This window comes from Aplidium turbinatum, chromosome 13, assembly GCF_918807975.1.
Source record: "Aplidium turbinatum chromosome 13, kaAplTurb1.1, whole genome shotgun sequence".
Classification (NCBI taxonomy): Eukaryota; Metazoa; Chordata; class Ascidiacea; order Aplousobranchia; family Polyclinidae; genus Aplidium; species Aplidium turbinatum.
The window spans coordinates 8,913,857-8,938,079 of NC_137484.1; the positions used below are offsets into that span (position 1 = coordinate 8,913,857).

The 24,223-nt window shown below is 37.5% G+C and overlaps 1 protein-coding gene across 1 annotated transcript; it reads right to left on the reverse strand.

The window, feature by feature from the left end:
* Nucleotides 1-1,137: 1,137 nt before the first annotated feature.
* On the reverse strand, nt 1,138-23,539 carry LOC145781616 (DNA repair protein complementing XP-C cells homolog). Its single transcript, XM_082593290.1, has 16 exons — nt 23,390-23,539; nt 13,920-14,054; nt 13,454-13,599; nt 12,602-12,749; nt 12,176-12,310; nt 11,237-11,716; nt 10,555-10,650; nt 9,596-9,712; nt 9,009-9,132; nt 7,986-8,074; nt 7,565-7,801; nt 7,173-7,406; nt 6,633-6,788; nt 4,692-4,861; nt 3,898-4,081; nt 1,138-2,595 (listed from the first exon to the last, which is right to left on the reverse strand). Exons 1-16 carry the CDS (start codon nt 23,501-23,503, stop codon nt 2,431-2,433), a joined length of 2,730 nt encoding a protein of 909 aa, XP_082449416.1. The 5' UTR covers nt 23,504-23,539; the 3' UTR covers nt 1,138-2,430.
* Between the last annotated feature and the right edge of the window lie 684 nt (nt 23,540-24,223).

Sequence of the window (24,223 nt, forward strand, 5' to 3'; positions counted from 1 at the left end):
GTGTTGCAATTTTCAAAAAAATAACAATGCAGAGCAGCTCTGCAAATCGAAGCAGTAATCTGAGCGTAAAATGCAAAAATATAGGGCCGCCTGGAATAAATTGCGACCTTAACAAATTTGGTATCGTTGGAAAGCTTAATTCCTCTAGATTACGTTTATCACTCTCCTCAAACCAGGGACCCTTGGCAAAAAAAGTTATGGCCGTTTTTTAAGCAGCACCTTGCGCCGCTAATCTAACTATGCTTTTAGCAGAAACCTGGTTGAAATTGTAGCAGAATGATTAGGCTAACCAGAGCCACGGGCTAACAGTCAGCTAGCTGTGTAAAGTTCTGGCAGTCGAAGTTGCTCTGGTGACCACTGACCAGCTTATTAGCCATGAGGTTTGTAAGTAACTAGGCACTAGGCAGCACTGAGTAGGTTTGGGACAGCAAAGGTTCTTGATCTACCACTCTGCACTGGCTGCAGTAGGCCTATTAGCCTAAATATCACAGAACTGAGTACCGTACCAGGCAATCCTATAGCCTAGTTTAATTTTTTTTGGGAACTGTTTGCAAGAACATCATTATCGGTAAGTTATGTCAGGTTATTCATTTAATTTTGCTTCAAAGTCGGCAGCCGTGGCCGAGTGGTTAGCGCGTTGGGCTCGCAGTCGAGAGCGTGCATGTTCGACTCCAGCCACCCTCACTTGCTGTTGTTTCTCTGGGCAAGAAACTTAACGATAATTGCCTCTACCTAGTGATCGATTTCGAGTAATGGGTAGTACCAAATTTAAGTCATAAGTAGAGTAGACAACCGGAAACAGACATTGCAGTCGGCTGCAGCGTGGGTCAGGTGTATGTCGGAAGGCGTACACCGATGCATAGCGCTCAAGTCCGCTTTCCCGCAATGCAGGATAAAGATAAACAAACAAAACAAACAAACAATTTGGTTTGCAACACAAGTCAAGACTTCAACAATCGGAAACATTAGCCTACTCTGCCAATCTTGGGAACTGGCCTTGTGTCAAAAAAGCCTCTACAAAACTGCCCAGGAATAGGCTAACCTAGGCTATCAAAAGCGTTGTCACACCTAGGATAAAGATTCGACACCAACCAAGCCCTTTAGCAAAAGAAAATTGTAATAGAAAAGAAAACGATGCGCACCACATGATTGATTTAATGAAAAAAATTGTTTGATACAAAAACCACGAAACAGAGGAAACAGTTCGAAAAAAAAATTGGGCTATGGTATCTAAAATAATGCGATGAGGGGGTAGGCTACGGTACGTATGTATTTGCAATCAACATGAATATTATAAGTTTATCAAAAAATTGTTTTCTGTCATCACTATCAGTCCTAACTTATTACAAGTGGACAGGCAAGAGCAAAGTATGCAAAAAACATGAAAACATAGCCTAATACAGAAATACGAAAATGAGCTGTGTGTAAAGAATTAGGTAGGTTTACTGGTTTAGGCTACAACTGAAAGAAAACAAACACCTCAAACATAAAGGTCAAAGGTCAAGTGTATCGAAGAAAAAATTTGAACATGGGACTGGGCCTACATTGTTAAAAATACAGTAGGCCTACTAAGTTATATGTTACCTACAAGCGTGTAAAATAGCAAGTCAAACAATGGAGAAAGTAGGCTAAATCTGCTCATAAGTAAATCCACCAGCCTATTTGCCTAGCTTCAGACTGCTTGAAACAAGTCGGCGTTTTAAACCAATGAGCACTACATGATCAATTGTTGTTATGTCATAACAGAACATCTTTGTGAAATATTTATGCCGGTTCTTAACCTCAAATTATAGGCTACTACTTAAGTACGTTTATGTTCAGTTCAGAACAGTTCCTTGCAATTGCATCGTTTTATAGATTTATTATAGGTTCCTTTTTTGTGCGCTTTTTATAGGTTTTTCAAAGTTTTTTTTAGCAAAATTCAAGAACATAGGTTTAGTTGCAGAAAAGCTCTCTCAAAAGTTACATACTTTCTTGTTTTTGATTATCACCTCCGGGCATGTTTTTGACCACGAAAGTGAATAAATGTAACAACTAAGGGAACGTTCAAATATTACGTAACGCCTTCGAGGGGGAGGGGGGGTTTATGCAAAGCGTTACGTTAGCGTCACATCGGGGGGGAGGGGCTTCAAGCAAAACGTTACGTAACGCTTTCGAGTACGGAATGGTAGTTTTTTGTGCTAAATTTGTAGTGAAAAAGCGTTACATGGGGGAGGGGGGGATTGAAAAAAGCGTTACGTTGGCGTTACATGGGGGAGGGGGGGGTCAAAAATTTGGAAAAAAAGCGTTACGTAATATTTGAACGTTCCCTAAACAGGTAGCTAATGAAACACTAAATCGCCAATGACAATAGCACTTATGCAAACAGGATAATACAGCCAATAGAAAAGTGTTCGGACGCTAAATGGCGTAAGCAATTGTATATTTGGGCTACAGAGTTTCTACTTCAAACGGGAAGTTGTCATCTCTTTTTTTTGTTGATCGCCGACCAGTAAAACGTGTTTTCTGTTCTCTTTTGGCGGCTTGTAATTTCTCTGCCTGCCAAGCCATGCCATTCAACGATTTCGCATTGCTGAGCGGGCGATCGCAATTAGTCTGAAAAGACAACAAAACAAAACTTAACCATAACGCTTTCTATATAAAGAAGATTATCCAAGCAAGAAAAGCTACAGTGCATGGCTGTATGCTTTTCTTTGTTACAACTTATCAATTGAATAGGCTACGTTATGACGTTGCGTCACACGTTATCAACTGCAACGTATATAACGTAGCTGTTATCAACGGATACGTCATTACGTTACACGATATCTATTGGATAGGAGTCCGTTAAGCAGCAACATTTCCATTGATTTAATTTAGAGTATTTTGTAACACTTGTGCTCCACCCTAAAACGTAGTGCTTCTCTCCAAACTCAATTGCTGCACTTTGCTACAACCTACAATATAATGAGTTAGTCGCAGGATTACACCACGTTTTATGACGTGAGAACGTTGCCCAGTCACAATAACTTTAAAAACCTCACTGGATTTAGTAGTTTTTTCATGTTTTTTTTTGTGTGTTTAATGTTAATTAAATCCGTTAACGTTACTGAGTGTTATATGTATCTGGTACAAGCCAAGCTCTCTACCAAGGCTCAAACATAACATCTTTTTAAAACATAATCAAGTTAATCATCTGACCAATCGTAATCTTTCTTCATTAACTTTTGCATTCACCACATGCCCAGCACTAGCATAGGTGAACGAGAAAAGTCACTTTTTTTGACTCCGGCTCCGGTCCTGCTCCGAAAGTATTTTTGAAGTGAAATAAGCGAGAAACTACCTTTGTCAAAATAGTTTAAAAAAAAAAACACCCGGGCTTTTTGCCCGGGATTTTCTCGAACCTGCTATTGCTACACTATGCCCCTCCCTCCCCCTCGGACAGGAGAATAACTAACTTTTATGATTTAATTTAGGGTGCTTTTAACAGAACATTTTTGCACGTTAAGCATTAAATTACCACTTTGGGTTCCTAATTTGCTCGCAAAGCACTCGTTTACCTTTCTGGGCCCTTTTGCTAGATTACGGGCCCCCCAAGGACTAAAGAATAACAACTTTTATGCTTAAAATCAGTCGTTTAAGATGGTTTTAACCAAACATTTTTGCGTGTAAACTATAAAACCACAATTTCGGGCTCCCCAACAAACACAGGCCTGGGCCCTCAAGGGTACGCCGTACCCTTCGTACCCCCCTCTCATAGGCCTTGGCGATATCAGACTGACGATGCTTCAACAGCACGGCAAAACCAATTTCTGTTTGTTAAAAAAGAAGCTGGTAAACTGTTGCTGTGTGAGTAACAAGACTTATACCCAAATATTAATTATCAGACAACAAACTTTTGTAACATAAAATTGTTACCTTATCATTGTACTTATTTCGCACTTTTTCCAAGGCGAGAAGACCTCGAATAAACAGCTTCCAACGGGCATAAACTCGTTTGTCAATTTTTTCTCTGGCTCGCTGGGCCGCGTGAGCTTGATCTTCTTCCCATGCTGCTTTCAAAATGTCTTCATGTTCCTTGCACACGACATACCCATCCGTACTGAAACAACACAACATGGAATAAATGTTGCTTATGATATGAACTTTAGAGTTTACCACGAGACTTCAGTAATGGCAATAACACGGGAAATCAGGACAAAAATGGGAAACAAAATAAGAGATGGCTGGAGTTGGTGAGAGAAGATATCAGCACAAGGAAACTGGATAGAATTAACCTTAACAATCGGGAAGCATGGCGAAAAAGTTGCAAAAACCGACGAACCTCTGCTAGTGGGGATAGCATCATATGTCACTTATACAACATGGGACAAATGATTCCAGGCGGAAAAGATCGAATAACGAAATTTTGTTGATAAATAAATTGAGTAAAATAGAAGAATTCTTAACAATATTTTCGTAAGGTATTAGATATTCATGTGTGAACCGGAAAACACAAAACCAGTAACATATTTAAAAAGAAGAATAAAAAGGATATGCAATAAATATGACACTAGCTGCCTACGTGCATGCCTGAAAATTGTTTTATTTCTCATGAAAGTAAACATTTGTAAATGTTGCGTTTCGACAAGACAATAAAAACAAAGATGTGACAAACCATCAAATTAGTCTTTTCGTGCTTCTCGCAACATGGTTGCGCATGGCCAACTTACACTGGGTGCGGGTATCCATGATGAGTGTCAAATCCAACAATAGCTGTGGCAGTGTCGATGTTGAGCTTCCTTGCCACCACATTTAACCCGGCAAGCCTCATCTGCACGCAACCGATAGGCAACATGCTAGGTTTGAAGAGATCAACGTTGCCGTACTCGTTGCGAGGAACCTGAAAGTCGCAAACAATTTCTATCGAATGACTTAGTGAGCAAACCAGGTTATGATTTTTATGGAGAAAAATGTAAGGAATTGAAGGATGGCAAAATTATCCACATATTGTATCACAGTGCTTCCCAACCGGTGGGTCGCGACCCATTGGTGGGTGGCGAAGCTATTTCAGGTGGGTCGCCAAGAATTTCTAAATGTTACTGAATGTTAAAATTTTCTAAAAATAGCGACGTTACTATGGATCTCACAAGCCGCAGTTTGGTCTTGAACAGTACTGCGTCTTCGCCATCGCTACTCTTATCTTCACTTCATTGGTCAATGCTTATCTCCACAACTGGCGACTGAAACTCAGCGAAACCAAAACTGTGGCAGCAGCTTTCCACTTCCACAATCGGGAAGCTGATCGTGAGCTACACGTCCAGAACAACGGAAAATCTCTTTCCTTCTACCCCGAACCAAGATATCTTGGGGTGACACTGGACAGATCGCTCACATACCGCCATCATTTGGTGTCACAGCGCAAGAAACTCACATCCCGCGCTGCGCTACTCAAGCGCCTGGGAGGCTCTAGCTGGGGGGTGAGGGCTGACACTTTGCGTATAGCAGTCCCAGCCCTTGCCTACTCTTCAGCAGAGTACTGTGCACCTGTTTGGTGCCGCAGTGCTCACTGCCATAAACAGCGCCCTGCGCACAGCGACCGGATACCCGCGTCCCACACCATTGGATAATCTCCCCATTCTCACTGGCATCCAACCAGCTGAGTTCGTCACGAAGAAGCCACTCGGTCGACGGGCACTGGAGTCTAACCACCTTCACCACAAGATCTCTACTCTCCCAAACGAGCACCCACGTCGACTGAAATCAAGACACCCATTCGTGTCAGCCGCTCAACTTCTGATCAACGAAGCTGATGTAAAAGACATCTCTGCGGCTACTTGGGCGGACCATAAATGGAGTTCTGAATGGAAGTCAAGCGCCACCAGACTCTATTCGTTCATCCCCGACGCCGACACACGCCCCATCGACCTGACACTACCAAGACAGGCGTGGGTGCGCCTCAACCGTCTCCGCACGAGCGTCGGGTTTTTCCGCTCAACCATGCACTAATGGGAAATGGCCTCTTCCTCCTCCTGTGAATGTGGTGCCGAGGAACAGACCACAGACCACATCATCAATGGCTGTTCCATCTTCAAGCCACCTAACGGAGTGGAAGGTCTGCGTGTCATGGATGATGAAACCAAAGACTGGCTGCTCTCTAGTAGCCTTCCCGTGTAGTCCGGGAACATCGTGAACCTGGGGTGGTAAAAAGATAAACCCTCAGTCCCAGAGGCTCACACGACGACGACTTCATTTGTTGACTTTCCGTTTTCATGAATTGTGCACCCTATTTTCTATTAGATCGGGAAATTATTGCACTATTATTACGTAACAATTATGCAACAATGTAACAAATATGTAACAATTAAATGTGTTGTGTCGCATTAACTATTTTAGTACATACGCCAGTAGTAAAGATGCCATAATAAAGATGTCATATCTCATTGTGGGTCGCACAATAAAACTTGCATTAAAAGTGGGTCGCGAACTGAAAAAGGTTGGGAAGCACTGTAGACAGCAAGTTTCAATCGAAGTGGTTTATTTTTCATGTGTGAGCACATACATGGCCACATTTTTTAAGTAGCGTCTTAGCTTCCGTAACTATTTATCCTTGTACTGGGAACAACAGTGAACAATTAATCAATCCATCATATGCAAACCCTAATTGCTTATACCTTGCCGTCTTTTGCAACTGGAGATTTGTAAGGCTCGGTCTGCCATCTCCCGAACAAAGCTAATGACAAGGCGTCGGAATCTCGGTTCAGTTTCTTATTGAGTAGGTAGGAAGCGACCATTTTGAAAGGTTCTTCGCCGTCCTTAACCGATAGAGCCTTTAAATAAATGGTTATATGAAAACAATAATCTATAAACTTTTGGCATCTAACCTTTAAGAACTATTTGAGCAGACAATAATCTAGAATAGATCAAATTAAAAGCTCGAGAATTCGTGCAAAATTCCTTGCGAAACTGTAATTTGAAAAACAGCACACCAATCAAAAATTTGTTTCTTTGCCCACAAATATCAACGGAACACAATTTTTTACCAAATATTCATAACTCTATCTCCAAGTAAAAATTAACAGAGCAATGTTTCTCAATACAACAAAGTTATCAGAACTTGAAGAGTCAGTAATCAGAGAGAGATTGGAACAGTTTTACTGTTTACAAGCTGCCATCAATTTAAACATTTTAAAAGAACGTGATACTTTCCATACTTCTTGTAGCCACTTTTCGCGGGTGTGCATAACATGCACAGACGAACGGGGTAGGACCTCTTCTCCCCTGATAAAACCGATGGATGGTACATCTGGAGGGTAAATGGCTTCGTACTTCAACAAGTGTCGTCGCAGCACAAACAGAGGATGATTTTTAAATGCGGCGATACTGGTAGGCATTGGTTGAGAAAGTAAATTGGTCTCCATCATCTTATTTTCTTCTTCGTCTTGTTTCTACGCAAAACATGTACAAATAGCGTAATGGATGGGTGACTGTGTTCAAATGCTAATTTAATATCAGTAGTATCAATATGTTTTATGCACAAAACTTCTTGAATTGTAAATGTCTACCAACTTATGACAAAAGGGGATTCTATCGCAGAAGATGGTACCTTGTTTTTTGTTTTATAAGGTAGCAATGTGTTTTTCCACCAGTTTTGATCAACCGTTCCAATACGTAACTTGCGAGTCGTAATGAGCCAGTTGGAAGCGTAACGTGCAGTGACGTCCTTCACGCAATTTTGATTGTCGTACGTCACAACGTAATGAAGAGGCTTGCTGACGTTGGTCTCCATGTGCTTTGCGTCGTCGATTGTGCCGGAAATGCAGTCAACGCAGATCCAACCCACCTTTGTCAACATGTTGGGTTAAAAATACAACTTTACAGTAACACATAATACAATTTAATCAATTGTAATCAGAACGATTACTGATTAACCTCATCACTGATTAATTCAATTAACAGCAAAAATACGTCTGCTTTCAAGGTGCGCACTGAGATAGAGCGCAGCTTGAAATGTTGTGACAACTAACCTTTCGCACAAACACTTCTATCCACTGATTGACAGAGTTGTTTGACTTGGAATCTCGACTAGGCAAACGCTTTGACAATGACCGTTTTCCTGACGAGAAAACCGCACATTACTTGGAAAAAATGAAACGTTTCAGCGACAAGCTCAACATTGAGTTATTATAATAAAAAAAAGGTAGTCGTATGCTTAGTTGCTGAGCTTTGGGATATAAGAAGATAAGATTCTCATTATAATAAGCCTTCGGCATTAACCAGAGTAGGGTGGCCAGTTCCTTTTCCTCGGCCGCCTTTGCTTGAATAACTACGTCCGCCTAATTTATTACACCCTGGGTAGAAGTGAGCGGTGCTTATCAACAACCAGCTTAAGCCGGGAGTCGAACCAGGTTCGCATTATAGGAAAGTCAACGCCTTATCCACTGCACTATCCCATCGTATGAGTTGAGTTACCATGCTGGCCCATAAATTATTATTATTATTCGTTTCTTAGTCTTTCTCAAAGTCATTCAAATTTTGTTTCGTATCTACCAGTAGGGGAGGCCGATTCTTTTCTTGCAGCGATTGTCTTCACCGTTTTTAGTATTTCCTTGATTGCCTTAATGTTGTTCCACTCACTATCTTGTCTCATGACCACACTCCCGCATAGTTTATGACAGATTGTTACCACCTTTTGTGTTCGTTCGTCAGTTGTTGCTTGTACGCAGGTCAGTGCAGTTTTATTTAATTTCAGTCATTTATTATTAACATTTCACGAATATTTGTTTTTGTTAAGATGAATTAAGGTATTTTCCTGACGAGGGTAGAAAGTTTTGCCGAAAACGTTTGAAGTTATGTAGCTATTTTTATTTTATGTATTATGTTTTGAATTATGCAATTCAATCTTATAAAGCTGTTATCAATTATCTGACTATGGTTTTCAAAAAGTATCTCTCTACCAAAGCTATAAAATTTACAAATTGCATCAAAAACCAACCTTTCGAATGTAAAATAAATTTTCAACAAATTAACATGATAAGTTGTTAAGTTACTTTTTGCTGGCTTAGTGGAAGGAGCTAGTGATGAGCGCTTCTTGGAGTTTACTTTTGGACTTTCATCAACAAAATCCTCATCGGAACTCAGCGCCGCATCGTCCGAAGATCCGTCGCTATCTTTCTGCATGGAACGTTATTTGTAAAATTATAACTGGGAATGAAATAAAGCGCCGTTGACATCAACATATGCTGTGTGCCAACGCATTTCAACTTTATGCAATAAAGAGAGTCACGTTTCAGGAATTCCAAAGGTCTTAGTTGACCATTGCAAGACGTTTATTTCTATTTTAAAACAGTACTTTAGGCGCGTCAATTGCAAAGCCGTGGAAACTGGCATATATTTAACTTTCTTCAATGCAGTTACAGTTACACCAATGGGCATGCCACTATGTTTGAAGTAAACAACTAGTCAACTACTAAATATATCATGATTTTACCAGGGGTCAACCAATCGGTTTCACGTGAAGATTGGATGCTGGTTTTCCATGCTATTTTATTCTCACCTGTTCGTATGGTCGCCGCTACAACATATGAACAGCACAACGAAACATAAAAAACGCAAGAAATAAAGCTATTGAAAAGACCTTGGCATAATTTATCTTCTTATCCCGCTTGCGAAGATTGGTCTTGCTTTCAATTGGGTTTCTACTTTTCTTCGACTTTGTTGAACTGTTTCTCATGCTTGAAGTTGTGGTCGGTTGCTAAAAAATAACACAAAAAAAGTAACCGAACTGTAGCTTCTTGGTAACGTCTTACGGTTTCTCAGCCAATTGTCACCAGAAAAATGCAAGAAGTCATATAACTAGATGCCTGGTGAACAAGTATCATATTTATCACTAAAAAAATTAAACAAATTAATTTGTCAACCTTTAACTTTCCATTGCAAATGTAGCGTAAAAGAAGAAACACAAACTTTTAACCTTATCGGTATTTTATACAGTAGTTTCGGGAGAGAGATTGCTTTTTTGTACCAAAGACAGGCAAGACAAAACAATACAACAGAGTTGAGCATTATAACATAATTTACATATTTACAAATAGTTTTAACACTCGAAAGTTTTCGGCTTAACTTAAGTTCTCATCAGGAATCTGAAAATATTTATAAAAATGCAATAAATTTTAACTTCTTCAAGGTAACTGAAATACGCAGCGATTGAAAACCAACAGTGTGAAAAACAAACCACATTACGAAAAAGGCAACTACTTAACTACACATGGATTTGCACCACAGGGTGTAACGTGATACATCTAGTAAATGTTAAAGAGAATGGACACGTCTCCAGCGAATAATTGTTTTAACAGCGCTTACTGAATTTTTGTGTCAAATTCCGTCTGTCTGTTTTCCATGGCAGCGTATTTATTGATGCTTAGTCAATTAGCTAGTTACCTTCAAGTTAAAATTTATTGCATTTTTATAAATATTTCCAGACTCCTGATAAGAGCTTAAAGTTAAACCGAAAACGTTCGAATGTTAAAACTATTTGTGAATATGCAAATTATGATGTTATAATGCTCAACCCTGTTGTGTCTTGTCTGCCCTTACCGGTAATTGACTTTGTTGTTTGATTGGCGCCGAATCTTCATCGCTGTCACTAGTCGAAGAACTAAAGATAATTCGTGGTCCAAGTTCTTTACTTTTCTGCATGAACAGATGAAGCAAAACATTGATTCACTCAAACATTTATCGTGTACTTTTAAGAGTTTCTAATTTAAGCTTGCCAGGGCCCTTTTTCGCAGTGCTTTGCAAATCTCATTACAAATTTTTATGTAAATGTCAATCTTCAAAAAATTTGTTACATAAATGTTCTCTGCAATTCCGTAGCTTTTGTCAAATAGCCGTATTTCAATACTGCCATTCGCATTTACTCGCTGGCACTTCTCCACAACAGCATCATCTGTTAACTGGTTGTTGTGATTATTACTTGTATTGCTTGTTTTTGTTTTGTTTTTCGCATGTTTAGTGGTAAATATAGACCTATTGGTCTGATGCACATAAAGAATAAATGTAAATATCTAATCTCGAAATAATACACAGAATAAAAGCATAAAATTTCAATGATATTATTTTGCAAATCTGCGCATTATTTATTTGCAAACTTTATTGATCATTCAGCAGCTATGCACTTCATTCAACCAATCATTCTCATCAAAATTTCTCGAGAAATATTGTACCAAAAGCTCTTAGGTACACTTTAAGACGACGAGTTTCTCAAGTTACTAGTTACCTTGACTACAGATTTTTGAATTGTGTCTCCTAAAGAGTTTGCACCTTCCATGACCGATTTTCGTTTTTTTGAAGGTTTATTTGCAGATGCCGCCATTTTGCTAATTTTCTTCGCTGTCGGTAAATCGTCTCCAGAAAAAGAAAGATTTTCGTCGCCGCTGAACTCGTACTTGGACGTCGCAACACGCTTTTTCCCTTTCGAGCTTTTGGGAAGATTTTCATTGACGTCAACACGCAATTCCGCTTTTGAATCGGCAGTTTTAGACTGCTTGCTGATCTTCTTGCATGACTTAGCAGTTTTCGTTGTCTTCTTTTGTTGCCTTTTCTGTTCTAACGATTTCGGGGGACTTGACCTTCTTCGACTGGATCGCCTCGTCACTTTGACTTCGTCGTTTGCGCCATCAAGTTGGGGAATTGTTGCATTAACAATCAGAGAATCTTCTTGTAATTTATTTTCCAATTTGCTTGTCTTTGCCTTAGCCTGGAAAAAAAGTCTGAATAACCCTGGTGTGCTTTGTTGTTATTATGTATTACGTTATTCAATTGATCCATAAAATATTAATTTTAGGACTGATAAAAGCATTTTCTAAACTGGTAAGCTGGCGCTGAAGCAGTGAGAAGGCAACGACAATTCCACATTCTGCGGCAACGACGTGTGCAAAATTGTAATTAAATGTGATCTTTTATCTATCCACCAGTGCATTTCAACATCGGCGGTATCAAACTAGTCATATTTCGTGCTACTACACCTCGTGCAGCAGACATTGAAAAACTTTACACCGATGAAGGAAGTTGGCAGTTTTAGTTTGAGGCAAAGCAATTCCTCGTTCTTCAGACTTCAGTTTTCAAACGAAATTGCCACTAATCTGTAAAACGCGCCACCTATGGGACAAATAATGCCAAAAAAGGTGTTCGATAATAATAATAAATTGCATCATACTTTCTGCAAAGCTTCCAAGGTGCGTTTCGTCCTTTCTTCTTTTTGCTTTTCTGTCATAGGTTTTAGCGGGATGGGTTGTAATGACATGACAAGGCGAGAGTTTAACCCAAGAGAGCGGAAGATGAGCAATTGAATCTGAAAATAAATTTTAATCTTGATTTTTTTTTCACATGTCCAGGCTTAAGCCTGAGGATTTAGACTAAGTGAATGCGAAGGCAAGTAAGACAATTTGTCTGCCCATTTTTACCACTCCATTAAGTGTCCTTCCAATGGAAAGTCCAGCACAAATGTTCTTACCACGTGGCAACCTAACTCGACACTCACTTATAAAAACTTACAAGTCAGAAAAGAGTTAAGTAAACTTAAATCGAAAGTAAATTGTTGTCTAAATTGATTGAAAAAATTATTATCTAAATTGATGCTTACCAGAATAAAATTAATTTTTTGTCTGGCACTAAACTTTTCAATCATCTTTTTCAGATCATTTTGTTTCATTTGAGAATTGCGAAAACCAATACACGACTTTCCAGTATCATCCTCCAAAGAAAAATTTTTCTTAGTCCATACTACAAGACTGCAAAACATGGTTGATGAAAGCGTCTTTTTACGATTTCAAAAATACCAACTTATAACCAAATAGACCTCCACACACATATTTTCGGACGTTTATTGTTTATGCTTAAACAAGTTGATTGTTGTTATTGAAAATAAAGGATTTTTCACTATGTTTTCATCACTCAAAATTGAATCTTGCCTTATTTAGAGGAATCAATAAAAAAATTGTTTCTTTGTCAAACTAGTCATATTATGTTAGACCGCCTTTTAAATCATGTTTAAAATTGGCCATCCTTTTTTTGTCTAGGAATTATTTTCCTTGCAGTTATAAAAAGTCAGAATTATGAACTTCTATGCTACTTATTCATATATATATTATATAAATCAAATATAGTTCTTACTATCTGAATCCTTAAAAGCCTGTTTCATCTAAAAGAGGATCATCAGAAGATCCTTATTCAAATAGATTCTTATTCAAATGGATAATTATTTTGATATTTATCTATTTGAATAAAAACCTTCTGATGATCCTCCTTTAGGCGAAACAAGCTGTTAAGGATTCAGATAGTAATAACTATATTTGATTTAATTCGCTCTGCTTTTTTGCTTAGCATTGAGCACTTTTTGTAGTATTAATAGTTTTCATTTGTTTTATATATTATATATATATTTGCTATGCAAAATAAGCAAGCAGAAAGTACTTTACGCTTAGTGGTACCGTACCTTGTTAATTTTTCCTTGGTTAAATTAAAAGAAAGCAACTTAATGAATTGTGTTGGCAAACATGAAAGCACAAGTCCTTGAAGTTCATCATCATTGCAAAGTTTATTCAAACGAAATCCTGCTGTGACGAGGCAAAGTAGATGGGTCTGTAAGATATTCTACATTTTAAAGCCCACTAACCACATTACAATTAGTACATCAGCTAGGCCTACTTTGCATGATAACAGAGAGAATGTTCAAAGTTATGATTTACCTACCTGAAACCAAAGTTGACTGGAACTGTTTTCCTGTTACAATACTTATACGATATACAATTTAAGGCAATATTAGAAGAAAAAGTTTGTTTCAAAGAGGGGTTGAAAGGAAAAACATATTTTTATTGCATTTTTGTTCATAGCCTTATCTTACAGATTTAGTTTTTATATTATAGCACTGTGAATCCTTATATAAAAAGTTGACTTCTCACCTTATGCATTGCAACTTGTATGTTTTTCTTCGTTTTATTTATTGCTCGCTTAATAAACATGGCTACCCATTGTCGCATATTTTCTTCTTTTTTGCTTCGTTGTTTTTGAAGTTTGTCAGGTAAGTTTAACTCAATCTACACAACATCACAGTTAATCATAATATATTTTTAAACAACACAACAGTTTATTAGGGTCTCGAATTAACAAAACTAAAATTGATAGGGTTTCAGTTTCAGGTACAGTGTTTTTAATCATTCTCTCTGTATTCTATCTCCCTTTATAAACTGCAATGGTAGTAGTGTGACTACAGGGGATTGTGAACTCCAAAGCACTCAATTTGTTTGATGCGTGTATGACAATAGCATAACAATCAATAACAGCAAATAGCTTAATGTTAGCCCATTGTTATTATTATTATACTGTATATTGATCCATGATTATGACATCACACACACATGAACAAAAGGGGTTTGAAGTTTGCCACCACTTCTGACTATGTTAGTCACCATTATCCTAGTTTTTGCACTATTCAAAATAGGGGGGCTAAAAACAGTTATTACATTGAATCTCCGCACAGCCACAATACACATGAACCACAGGTTGTTTCATAAAACATTATTCATTTGCTTATAAAATTGCAACACTAACTTTTGCTTAAATGCTGTAAAAAAACAATCAAAGAAAATTGAAAATACTAAACAAAACAGGAAGAAAGCTACTTCAAAAGATAAATTGCACCAAACAATTCATGAACTGGACTGGAAGGCAGCATTATAAGCCAATGGCAAAAACATAAATTTGGATGATTGAAAACTCGGTTAAAAGGTGAGAAAGTGTGACTGAAACTGAGAGTAAAAAAAGCAAATCTTCATTCGATTGCATAGGCCTATTCTCAGAAATGGGCATCCGCTACTTGGAAAGTAGCACATCACTTCTACAATATGCCATAAGAGCGGCGCTACACATACAAGTCAATGAAAAGTAATGTGCTACTTCTATTCGGACCAAAAGTAGCAGGTGCTACCGCTACTTCCACATGTTTCTTTTGTTGTAAAGTGACACTGAAAAGCTCTGTTCCAGAGTCAGTGACCTTGACCAGAGTCAGAGTGACCAGTCAGTGACCTTGAAAACAAATGATATCACCTTTCAGTAGCCTAGGCCTACCACATTTGTTTGCACTGCTATTTCATCGTCGTAATGGAAAACATGTTCTAGGTGAAATTTTTTTCTTATGCTATAGTGTAGAGGGGTCTGCTACTATTCGATGAGTCCGATTCGGTGAGTCCGATTTGGTGAGTCCGATTCGGTGAGTTCCTAACCTCTAACCCTAACCCTTAAGCCCTAACCCTAAAACGGCAATGATAATTAGGCTACGGTATCCAATAATTTAAAAAAAAAATTGGAAAAATCCCCCGTTAAGGGATCGGACTCACCGAATCGGACTCACCAAATCAGACTCACCGAAACGGGCCATTCCGAGTGTAGAGGTGGGCAACTTATGACCCACGGGCCAGATCCAGCCTGCGTGCAGCCTTTGTGCAGTCTATAACAAGTTTCAAAGCTGTTCCATGTATCCGGTATGTGACCGCATTAAAAATTGACGTTTTTTCCGGGTCAACCAAATGCAATTTATGCTGTAGGCTATATCTCTACCATTGTGTTTTTGGCTACAAAAAGAGTTTTTAACCACTGATACTGATAGACCTACAGACATAGCGGTTAGTTCCATGAATGTGTTAAGTACATTATAAAATCTATATTGTAACATTATTGAGCATATGGGTCTGCATTACAACTGTCATACAGTTGTGCTAAGTGTGCAGAAGATCAGAAAGATGTTGGTTAATGTTGCCTTACATGTGAAAATGAAAGTTCCCGATGTCGGGTTGCTCAGCGAAGGTAAGTTGACCCTTGTGTTCTGTTAAAAATAACTGGGTGCAACCTAATTTGTACCATGAACAATGCGTACCATCAGTTCGTACCTTGAAAAGATCGACAGAAAAAATCAAAAAAGCCGAAGTTGCTGATCGCAGTTTCCGCAAGGTTAGGGTATTGGAGTATCGGTTAGGTTTCGGTAGTTAGGGTATCAAAGTATTGATCAGTATCCGCAAACAAATAAACTGAAAAGATCAAGAGAAAAAAATTAAACATCGCTGATCGCAGTTTCTGTTTTTTTGCTGTTTCCGCAAACATTTTAAAATTTCCGGTAATGATCCTAAGAGTTTGCTGAAGTTGCTGATCGCAGTTTCCGAAAACATTTTAAAAGGGTTAGGGTTAATCGGAGTTTCCGCAATCATTTTAAAAGGATTAGGGCAGTGCTTTATTACAACATCTTTACTACTGGCAGTGATAGGCATTATCGGCGATAAATTTTTATCGCTTATCGTTATCGCTCAATTATTTTTTCGGTTATTGTTATCGCCAAAGGCAATATTTGATTATCGCCGATAATATATCGCCGATAAATTTTATTTTGGATCAACACACAAGTGGAAAGATCATGAAAAGTAATATTTTTACTAGCCACCTAGTTAATGAAACTGAAATTAAAACCAGTTCTTCTTCAGTACCTGAAGTGTGTGTGCACAGGTCGTTATCAGGAGAGGGAGCATGCCCCCCTGCAGCGACGGCCTTGACAACACAATAATTTTTAGAGTTGCAAATTGCAATGCCATGAAATGCATGCAACAAGTTTCTTGTTGGTTTGCTGCAATGGGCAATCGCGAGTGAATTTTACAATTAAAATGTAAGCGCACAGGCGGTACAACTTCCTTTGAAGCGAAGCGAAAGAAATTGGCAAGTGGTTTGTGAAAGTGTCGCAATACAAGGCCGCTTTTACATCGGAAAACATGGTCTTTCACGCCACCTCACGATCAACTATTTTATTCTTGTGTTTTCTTTTTTCGTTGGAAGTGTTAGTTTTTAGTAATTGTGGTAAAAAAATAAAATCTCTTTCGTCAAAACACGAAACTTACTGTTTTAAGCGCAATAAATCTTTAGATGATTAGATTAACTAAAATTGCAAGAACTTGCCTTGAGACGTGCGGTTACGTCACAAACTCAGATTAAAAGACAAAATTCACAGACAACAACAACACAAGATCGGTTATAGACTGTAAGATCGATTTTTTTCTAGCTTGGCGATATAACTTTAATCCAAAAATAATAACCGAATGCATAAGTGCCATTTAACTTAAAAAGTTAACCCATTTGTGCCAAAAGTGAAAGTACTTAAAAAAATTTTCGGAAAATTTAAATATTGCATAATTATGACTTAAAAAACATATCACAATTATTTTTTTCCTAATTGTGTTTGTACTTTTTGAGAAAAAAGCCGTCCTATATATAAGACGCTAGGCCAGCGGTTCTCAACCGGTGGGCCATGGCTCACTGGTGGGCCATGGAAAGATTTGAGATGGGCCACAGACCGATTTAAAAATTTGCCAGAGTTAGTAAAAAATTTAGTTTCATTTGTGTAACTATAGTTAATTTTAAACTTGTGTGTTTTGTTTAGTTGTTTTGATTGTAGCAACAATGAATGGTGCTGCTGAAATTTTTTGCAGAATGGTAATTTTCATTCTAATTATTGAAATAATAATTTTGGTGGCGTGATGTAATCAATGCCGTCTGTTGCATAATAATATACGAACGTTGATTTTAAGCAACTACAACAGTGTGGTTCTTATAGGGAGCCACTTGGCATCGTAAAGAGAAATTTTTAACTTAAAAAGGAGGAATAATCGTGTTAAAAGGAATTGGGAAGAAATGTAAATCAAATGTAAATTTATCTAATAATCTATTGAAATGGTTAATTTATTTATGACTGAGCACATAGTTTCAGATCAACATCGAGTTTTTACAACGCTTTATGGTGTAGGCCTAATAGACCACTTTGTGATTACCATCAAGTCATAGCCTAACTGAAAGGTAGCCCACTGAAATTTGTGCAGATCTGTTTTTAGTATTTTTTTGTGAATTATTGTGGGGAGAAATTGACAATAGTTGTGTCTTTCAAAGAAGGAATACGGCATTAATGTTGAGAACCATTGTAACTACAAGTTGGTCAATAACGTTCAGGAGCACGCATCTCATTGCTGCACGGTATAATCTGTTTTGGAACATTTTCTGCTGTTTTTTTTTTTGTTTTTAAATCTATTTTGCAATTTTTTTCTTGCATAAACAATTAATGGGCCATAAGAGTTTTTGTGCAACGAAAATGGGCCACGAAAGAAAAAAGGTTGAGAACCACTGCGCTAGGCAAATCCGTTATCAAATTTCACAAGTTTCTTGTGCGTAATGCTTAAGCGTTATTACATTTTACTTATCGCTCAAAGTGATAAATGGGAAATGTCTTGTTCATGTCTTGTCATGTCATTATTGTCATCGAGCATTTTATTGAAATGAAAGTTCAAAAAATATGAAGATGAAAATTAGCAAAGTAACACAACATCACTGAAACAAGTCATTGCAGAATATGATATTGCTTGAAGCATTTGACATGCAGACCGATATCACATTTTTGCATCTTGTAGTAGTTTTTGCATGACAATAGGCGCATCGAGTTGCGTGGTAAAATTATGCTAAATACAGTATAACTTTTCTCATTTACCTATTCGACATAGCCTACCTCAATCAAATATTTTTATTCCCACTAATACAGTGCCTACATTGTAATTCTTATCTCAACAACTGAGCGTTCTGCCATTGCTTTAATGATGGTGTTCACAAAGAAAACAAAAAAAATTATCTGAAATTATCAGTAAATTACGATAATTATGTTATTGTTCTTAAACAAACACGACTAATTTGACAAGCTTGATGGATTTCACAGTATGCACATTTTTACTACCAATAACGCTTATGATTACTGATAAATTTTCAAGCATTTTACGTTTTTGGGAATTTTTTCAATTATTGCTGACTTTGCTGTAAACAGCCCTTTAAGCAGAAAACAAAATACAAAGTTTGGAATTTTTTATGGTATTTTCATTTGATTTAATTATTTTGCCTACTGCACGTAAGCGGCAGTGTAACTCAATTGATAAAAGCATCCAACTGGTAACTGAAGGTATAATTATAAGCACGGCGGTTACCTCAGTGGTTTGATTCTGGATCAAGAGGTTGAAGATTCAATGCCCACTGCCGCTATTGCGATTCTATTTATGCATAACTTACAAAAAGTTTTGTCCATTTACAGTATATTATGTTCGATTTTTCGGCATGTTGATGAAAACAGTTTGTGCTGCATGGGATGGGGCAGCGCTAATCAAGAAAAAAAAAATTATCGTTATCGGACATTATCGGCGATAATTTATCGTTTATCGTTATCGCTTAACTTTTTTTTGATTTATCGTTTATCGTTATCGCTTTAGGCATTTTTCGTTTATCGATTATCGTTATCGCTTAACTGAAAAATGAGTTATCGCGCCCAACACTGACTACTGGCGTACGTACTGAAATAGTTAATGCGACACAACACATCTTATTGTTACATTGCTGCATAATTGTTATGTAATGATAATGCATTAAATTCTCGATCTAATAGAAAACAGGGCGTACAATTCATGAAAATAAAAAGTTAACAAACAAAGTGAAGGTAAGAGTAGCGATGGTGAAAGCGCAGTACTGTTCAAAACCAAACTGCGGCTTGTGAGATCCATAGTAATGTCGGTATACAGGCCTCAAAATTCGTTTTTGTTGACGGCGGACAAACGTGTCCGGTCTGAGCAGCCATCTCGGCGGACAAATTAAGTCTCACGGCGGACACACCAGTTTTAACGTCGATTGTAATGCTTAATCAGTTTATCTTGATATTTCTTTGCCATTTGAGAACTATAGCTATTCGGTTTAGAAGGCTTTAAATTTCAGCAAAGGCACTCTGAAAGGCTTTCATCAGACCAACGACGTGTGCTTGAAGAGTCAAAGCGCCGTGTAGCTGCCGCATAACTGATTAACTTCCACCGAACGAGGTCGTGTGGCTTCTTGCGTCACAATGCTCTAGGCACGAGTTGGAAAACTTCTACACTAACGCTACTATTTTCTGCTGTGCAAAGTATCACTAGGCTTTTTCAGGTTTATTTTTGTGTGTCATGTGAGCAAAAGTGAATTTTCCCTGAGCTTTTTCTTACTGTAATACCAAAACTTTAACAAATTTTGCTGCATCTTCCTGTAATAGCCTACTCGTATTTCTAATTTTGTAACCAACCTTTCCTATTCAATATTTCTCGGAGATCAAAGCCAGACATTGTGACGTAAGACTTGAACTAAGTTGCGCGTGATTTGTGTAGAAGCACCGGCACTCTCATCGATTCTTAGCGAAGAATTCACCTTTGTTACGATGATTCAATGTCATCAATCGTTGAAGCAACGTAAAAATCAAAAGTTTTCCTGCTTGAATGAAAGCTAAGGGATGCAATACTAACATTTTCTAGATGCGCGGAAATTGCATTCTTGCAACAAATGTTCGTGCTATATGCAATGATGATTTGTATCGCTAGTTCTTGTGTTATTTCTGGCGGACAAATATGACCGATCTACAGGGTACTTCCTGCGGACATCACATGCTTTGACGGCGGACATGTCTGCCGTGTCCGCTGTGAATTTCGAGGCCTGGTATATGTTTTGTGACCCACCTGAAATAGCTTCACGACCCACCAATGGGTCGCAACCCACCGGTTGGAAAGCACTGGGTTAGGGTGTTTCCGCAAACAAACTGAAAAAATCGATAGAAAAAAATAGAACAAAACCAAAGTCGCTGATTGCAGTTTCCGTTTTACCGCATGTTTGCGGAAAGTCGGAAACTGCAATCAGCGACTTTGGCTTTTTATAATTTTTTCTCTTGATCTTTTTAAGGTACGAAGTGACGGTACGAATTGTTCATGGTAGGAATTAGGTTGCATCCGAAATAACTTAGGTTTGTGGTGGGCTACCAAAGCAAGATCCTGAAAACAGATTTAGCTGCTTTGTGCCACAACAGTACTGTAACGGCAACGCACAACATAATTGTTGGTGTTGAGAGAAAAAGCCTTTTTTTTTTCATGTGTAGTGTAATTTGATTTCTCACAAGTGATTCCAGAATTTTACCAACTACTGAAGTGAGACTAATTGGTCTGTAATTTAATGGACAATGCCTGTCACCCCCCTTGAAGATGGCTGTTACGTCAGCTTGTTTCCATTCATCTGGAAGTTGTCCTGTTTTCAATGATTTATTAAATATTTTTTGTAAGGGATAGGTGATTTGACACCAAGCTTCCTTTAACAGTCTGGGATGCACTGCCTCAGGTCCCATCGCTTTGTTAACATTAAGTGATTTGAGTTCAGCTCCTACTTGCTGAATAGTTATATGGATTGTTTCCATTTCATGAGTAAGTGATTTAGTGCTGAATGAGGGAAAATCTCTTTCATTCCCATTGTCCTCTTCGTTTACAAATACACCACAAAAGGCACTATTCAGTTCAGCAACTTTGAGATCATCAGAATCTGTTCTTCCATAAGCCCTGTCAATGTCTGCAACACCTTCTTGATCACTTGTTTTGGATTTTACATAGTTCCAGAAACCTTTTGGATTACAAGATATATTGGCTGCTAGAGTTTTTTCATGATTTTTAACTGCATTACGTATGACTTTTGTACAGGTATTTCTCCTTTTGCAGTAAAATCTATAATCTTCATTTGTTCTTGATTTTAGCCATTTTCTGTATGTTTTGTTTTGTATTGCAGTTTGGGCTTGATTGCAATACCATTTTGGTCTTTGTCGTTTTTCAGATATCTTGACATGGGGTACAAATTTGTTACAAGCCTCAAATATTTTATTCTTGAATTTTTTCCACATCTCTGGTAAGTCTAAAGTATCACTTAGTATTTGATCCCAGTCCACCTTTTCTAAGCTTTCCCTTAAAACCTTAGTGTTAAAAGTGGTGTGTCGCAGGGAAGTGTATTGGGACAAACTTTATTTGCATGTTATATTGATGACATGACCGAAAGTGTAAAATGTAATATTAAGTTTTTGCGGACGACACAAAAATATAAAAAAAAATAATGGACAGAAGTGACTGTTTAAAACTGCAGAATGATCTTGATGCATTGAATGAGTGGTCCAGAAAATGCAAATTGAAATTCCAACCAGAAAAGTCCTGTATTTTGAGAATGGGAAAAGACCCACCAACATTCAAGTATACCATGATTCAAGACTATACTGACAACTCAAGAAAAGAATTGACATTTGTAAGTGACTATAAGGACCTTGGTGTAGTTATTGATCAGGACTTATCATTCAGAAAACACATAGAAAAAATGGTTTCTAGAGATAACAGTATGGTAGGACTGATTCGACGTTCTATATCTCATTTTGATACCACAGTATTTGTCACTCTTTTTAATGCTTTAATTTGTCCAATTTTGGAATACAATAATTTAATCTGGTTCCCAACATATAAGTACTCTGTAATTGTAGTAGAAAATGTTCAAAGGCGTGTAACCAAATTAGTTCCTGGATTAAGGCATTTGTCATATTCTGAAAGATTAGAAAAATTAAACTTGCCTACTCTAGCATTCCGACGTCTTCGCCATGATATTATTCAAGTGTGTAAATATTTAAATGGTTTTTATGATGTAAATTATACTGTATTTTTTCAAATGAATCCAAATACCTATGATACAAGAGGCCGTAACTTAAAATTGTATAAGCCACAAGCTATGTCAAGGCTGAGAAGCAACTTTTTCACAGTACGTGTAATAAATGCCTGGAATAATTTACCACCAACAGTCATAAATGCACTTAGCTTGAATGCATTCAAGGCAAGGCTTGACAAGCACTGGAGCAGTGATCCATTGAAATTTACCTTGAAATCATCTTATGATGTTATGTATTAAGTGACAGTACTATTGTGTCACCGTATGTATTTTTCATGTACATACCGATATGGTCGTATTTTTTTCATTTTCTGCTCCTACTAATATGTCTTCTAAAAGTTTATATATGTTATCAGATGTTACTGATGGTTAGAATTATTAGTTATGAAACTAGCTGTCAACCTAATTAACAGCAAATGCGTTATATATATATATCAGAATGATGAAAAAGCACCTCGGTGCTTACAACATCAAATATTTATAATCATTATTATAATCATAAGCAGATAGTTTTGAAATAAAGACACATGTTATGGTGCCATATTGCATAAACACAGTTTTATGCTTTGCTGTAGTATACTATGCAATATACATATGGTACCATATTACCGTAGCATGCATCAATCAATGGTTTATTTGCCAGAAACAGGAACAGTGGCGAAATATGCAAGTTGTATAGCCTATAGGCTACACTGCAAAAGTGGCACAAGTTCCCAAACTGACAGAGAGACAACGAAACGACCATACGGTCTACTAGTCAATTGCTACCACCATATAATACAGAATTGATAATTTTGTCGCTTTAGGATCAAAAAAATACAAAAAAGTTAAGTCAAACCTCCACATTTTGTTTTGTGTGAATGTTAAGATGCTGATTTTCTTCGACTTCTTCCCATTCTTCTTCACTGCTACAAGACTCATTGATCACTTCATTCGTTTTTCTTTTAGGCATTTTTAGTTATGCTGGACTATTGTATACATTTGTTTGCAAATTTTACAAGTCTAGCACATTATTAAGCCTAATAATAAAATATCACCAAGTCATTATTTCCTGCTATAGTATTACCATGGTATTACTATTACATATGCCTAAAACGTATAGCAACGTTTTATAGAGGGTAATTAGCTTAAACTAGAAGTATCAAAACAAAGCCCAAAATGCGACCCAGATCTTCATTCACGCCACTTTACTTATTCCCGCGAAATGTAACCTTTGAACTCTACAACCGAGGTCAGTATTTGTTACATAACTCCATTGCTGAGGCATACGTCAAAAAGCGAAAAAAAAAACAGATTTTGCAAATCGGATTGGCCTGATAATTTAAATTTTATTTCATTCATTGAGCTATTTTTTTATGTAAAGTTATTTTTTCTCAGACACCTTTTACTTTTTAACGTTCGTGTTTTGTCGCTTCTCCCTTTTTGCCTAGAGAAACAACAGCAAGTGCGGGTGGCTGGAGTCGAACATGCAGGCTTTCGACTGTGAGCCCAACGCGCTAACCACTCGGCCATTGCTTTTTGTAGTTAGTATCTTTTTCGTCCCGGACGCGTTAATGACGAAAAATAAAATGATTGATGATTGATTGAAATCATTTATTTTTCGAGCACACTTTCCTTCGCGTTCGTGTGTTAATTATTGCCGCTTCCACTTTTTTGCAGACCTCAGCTATGC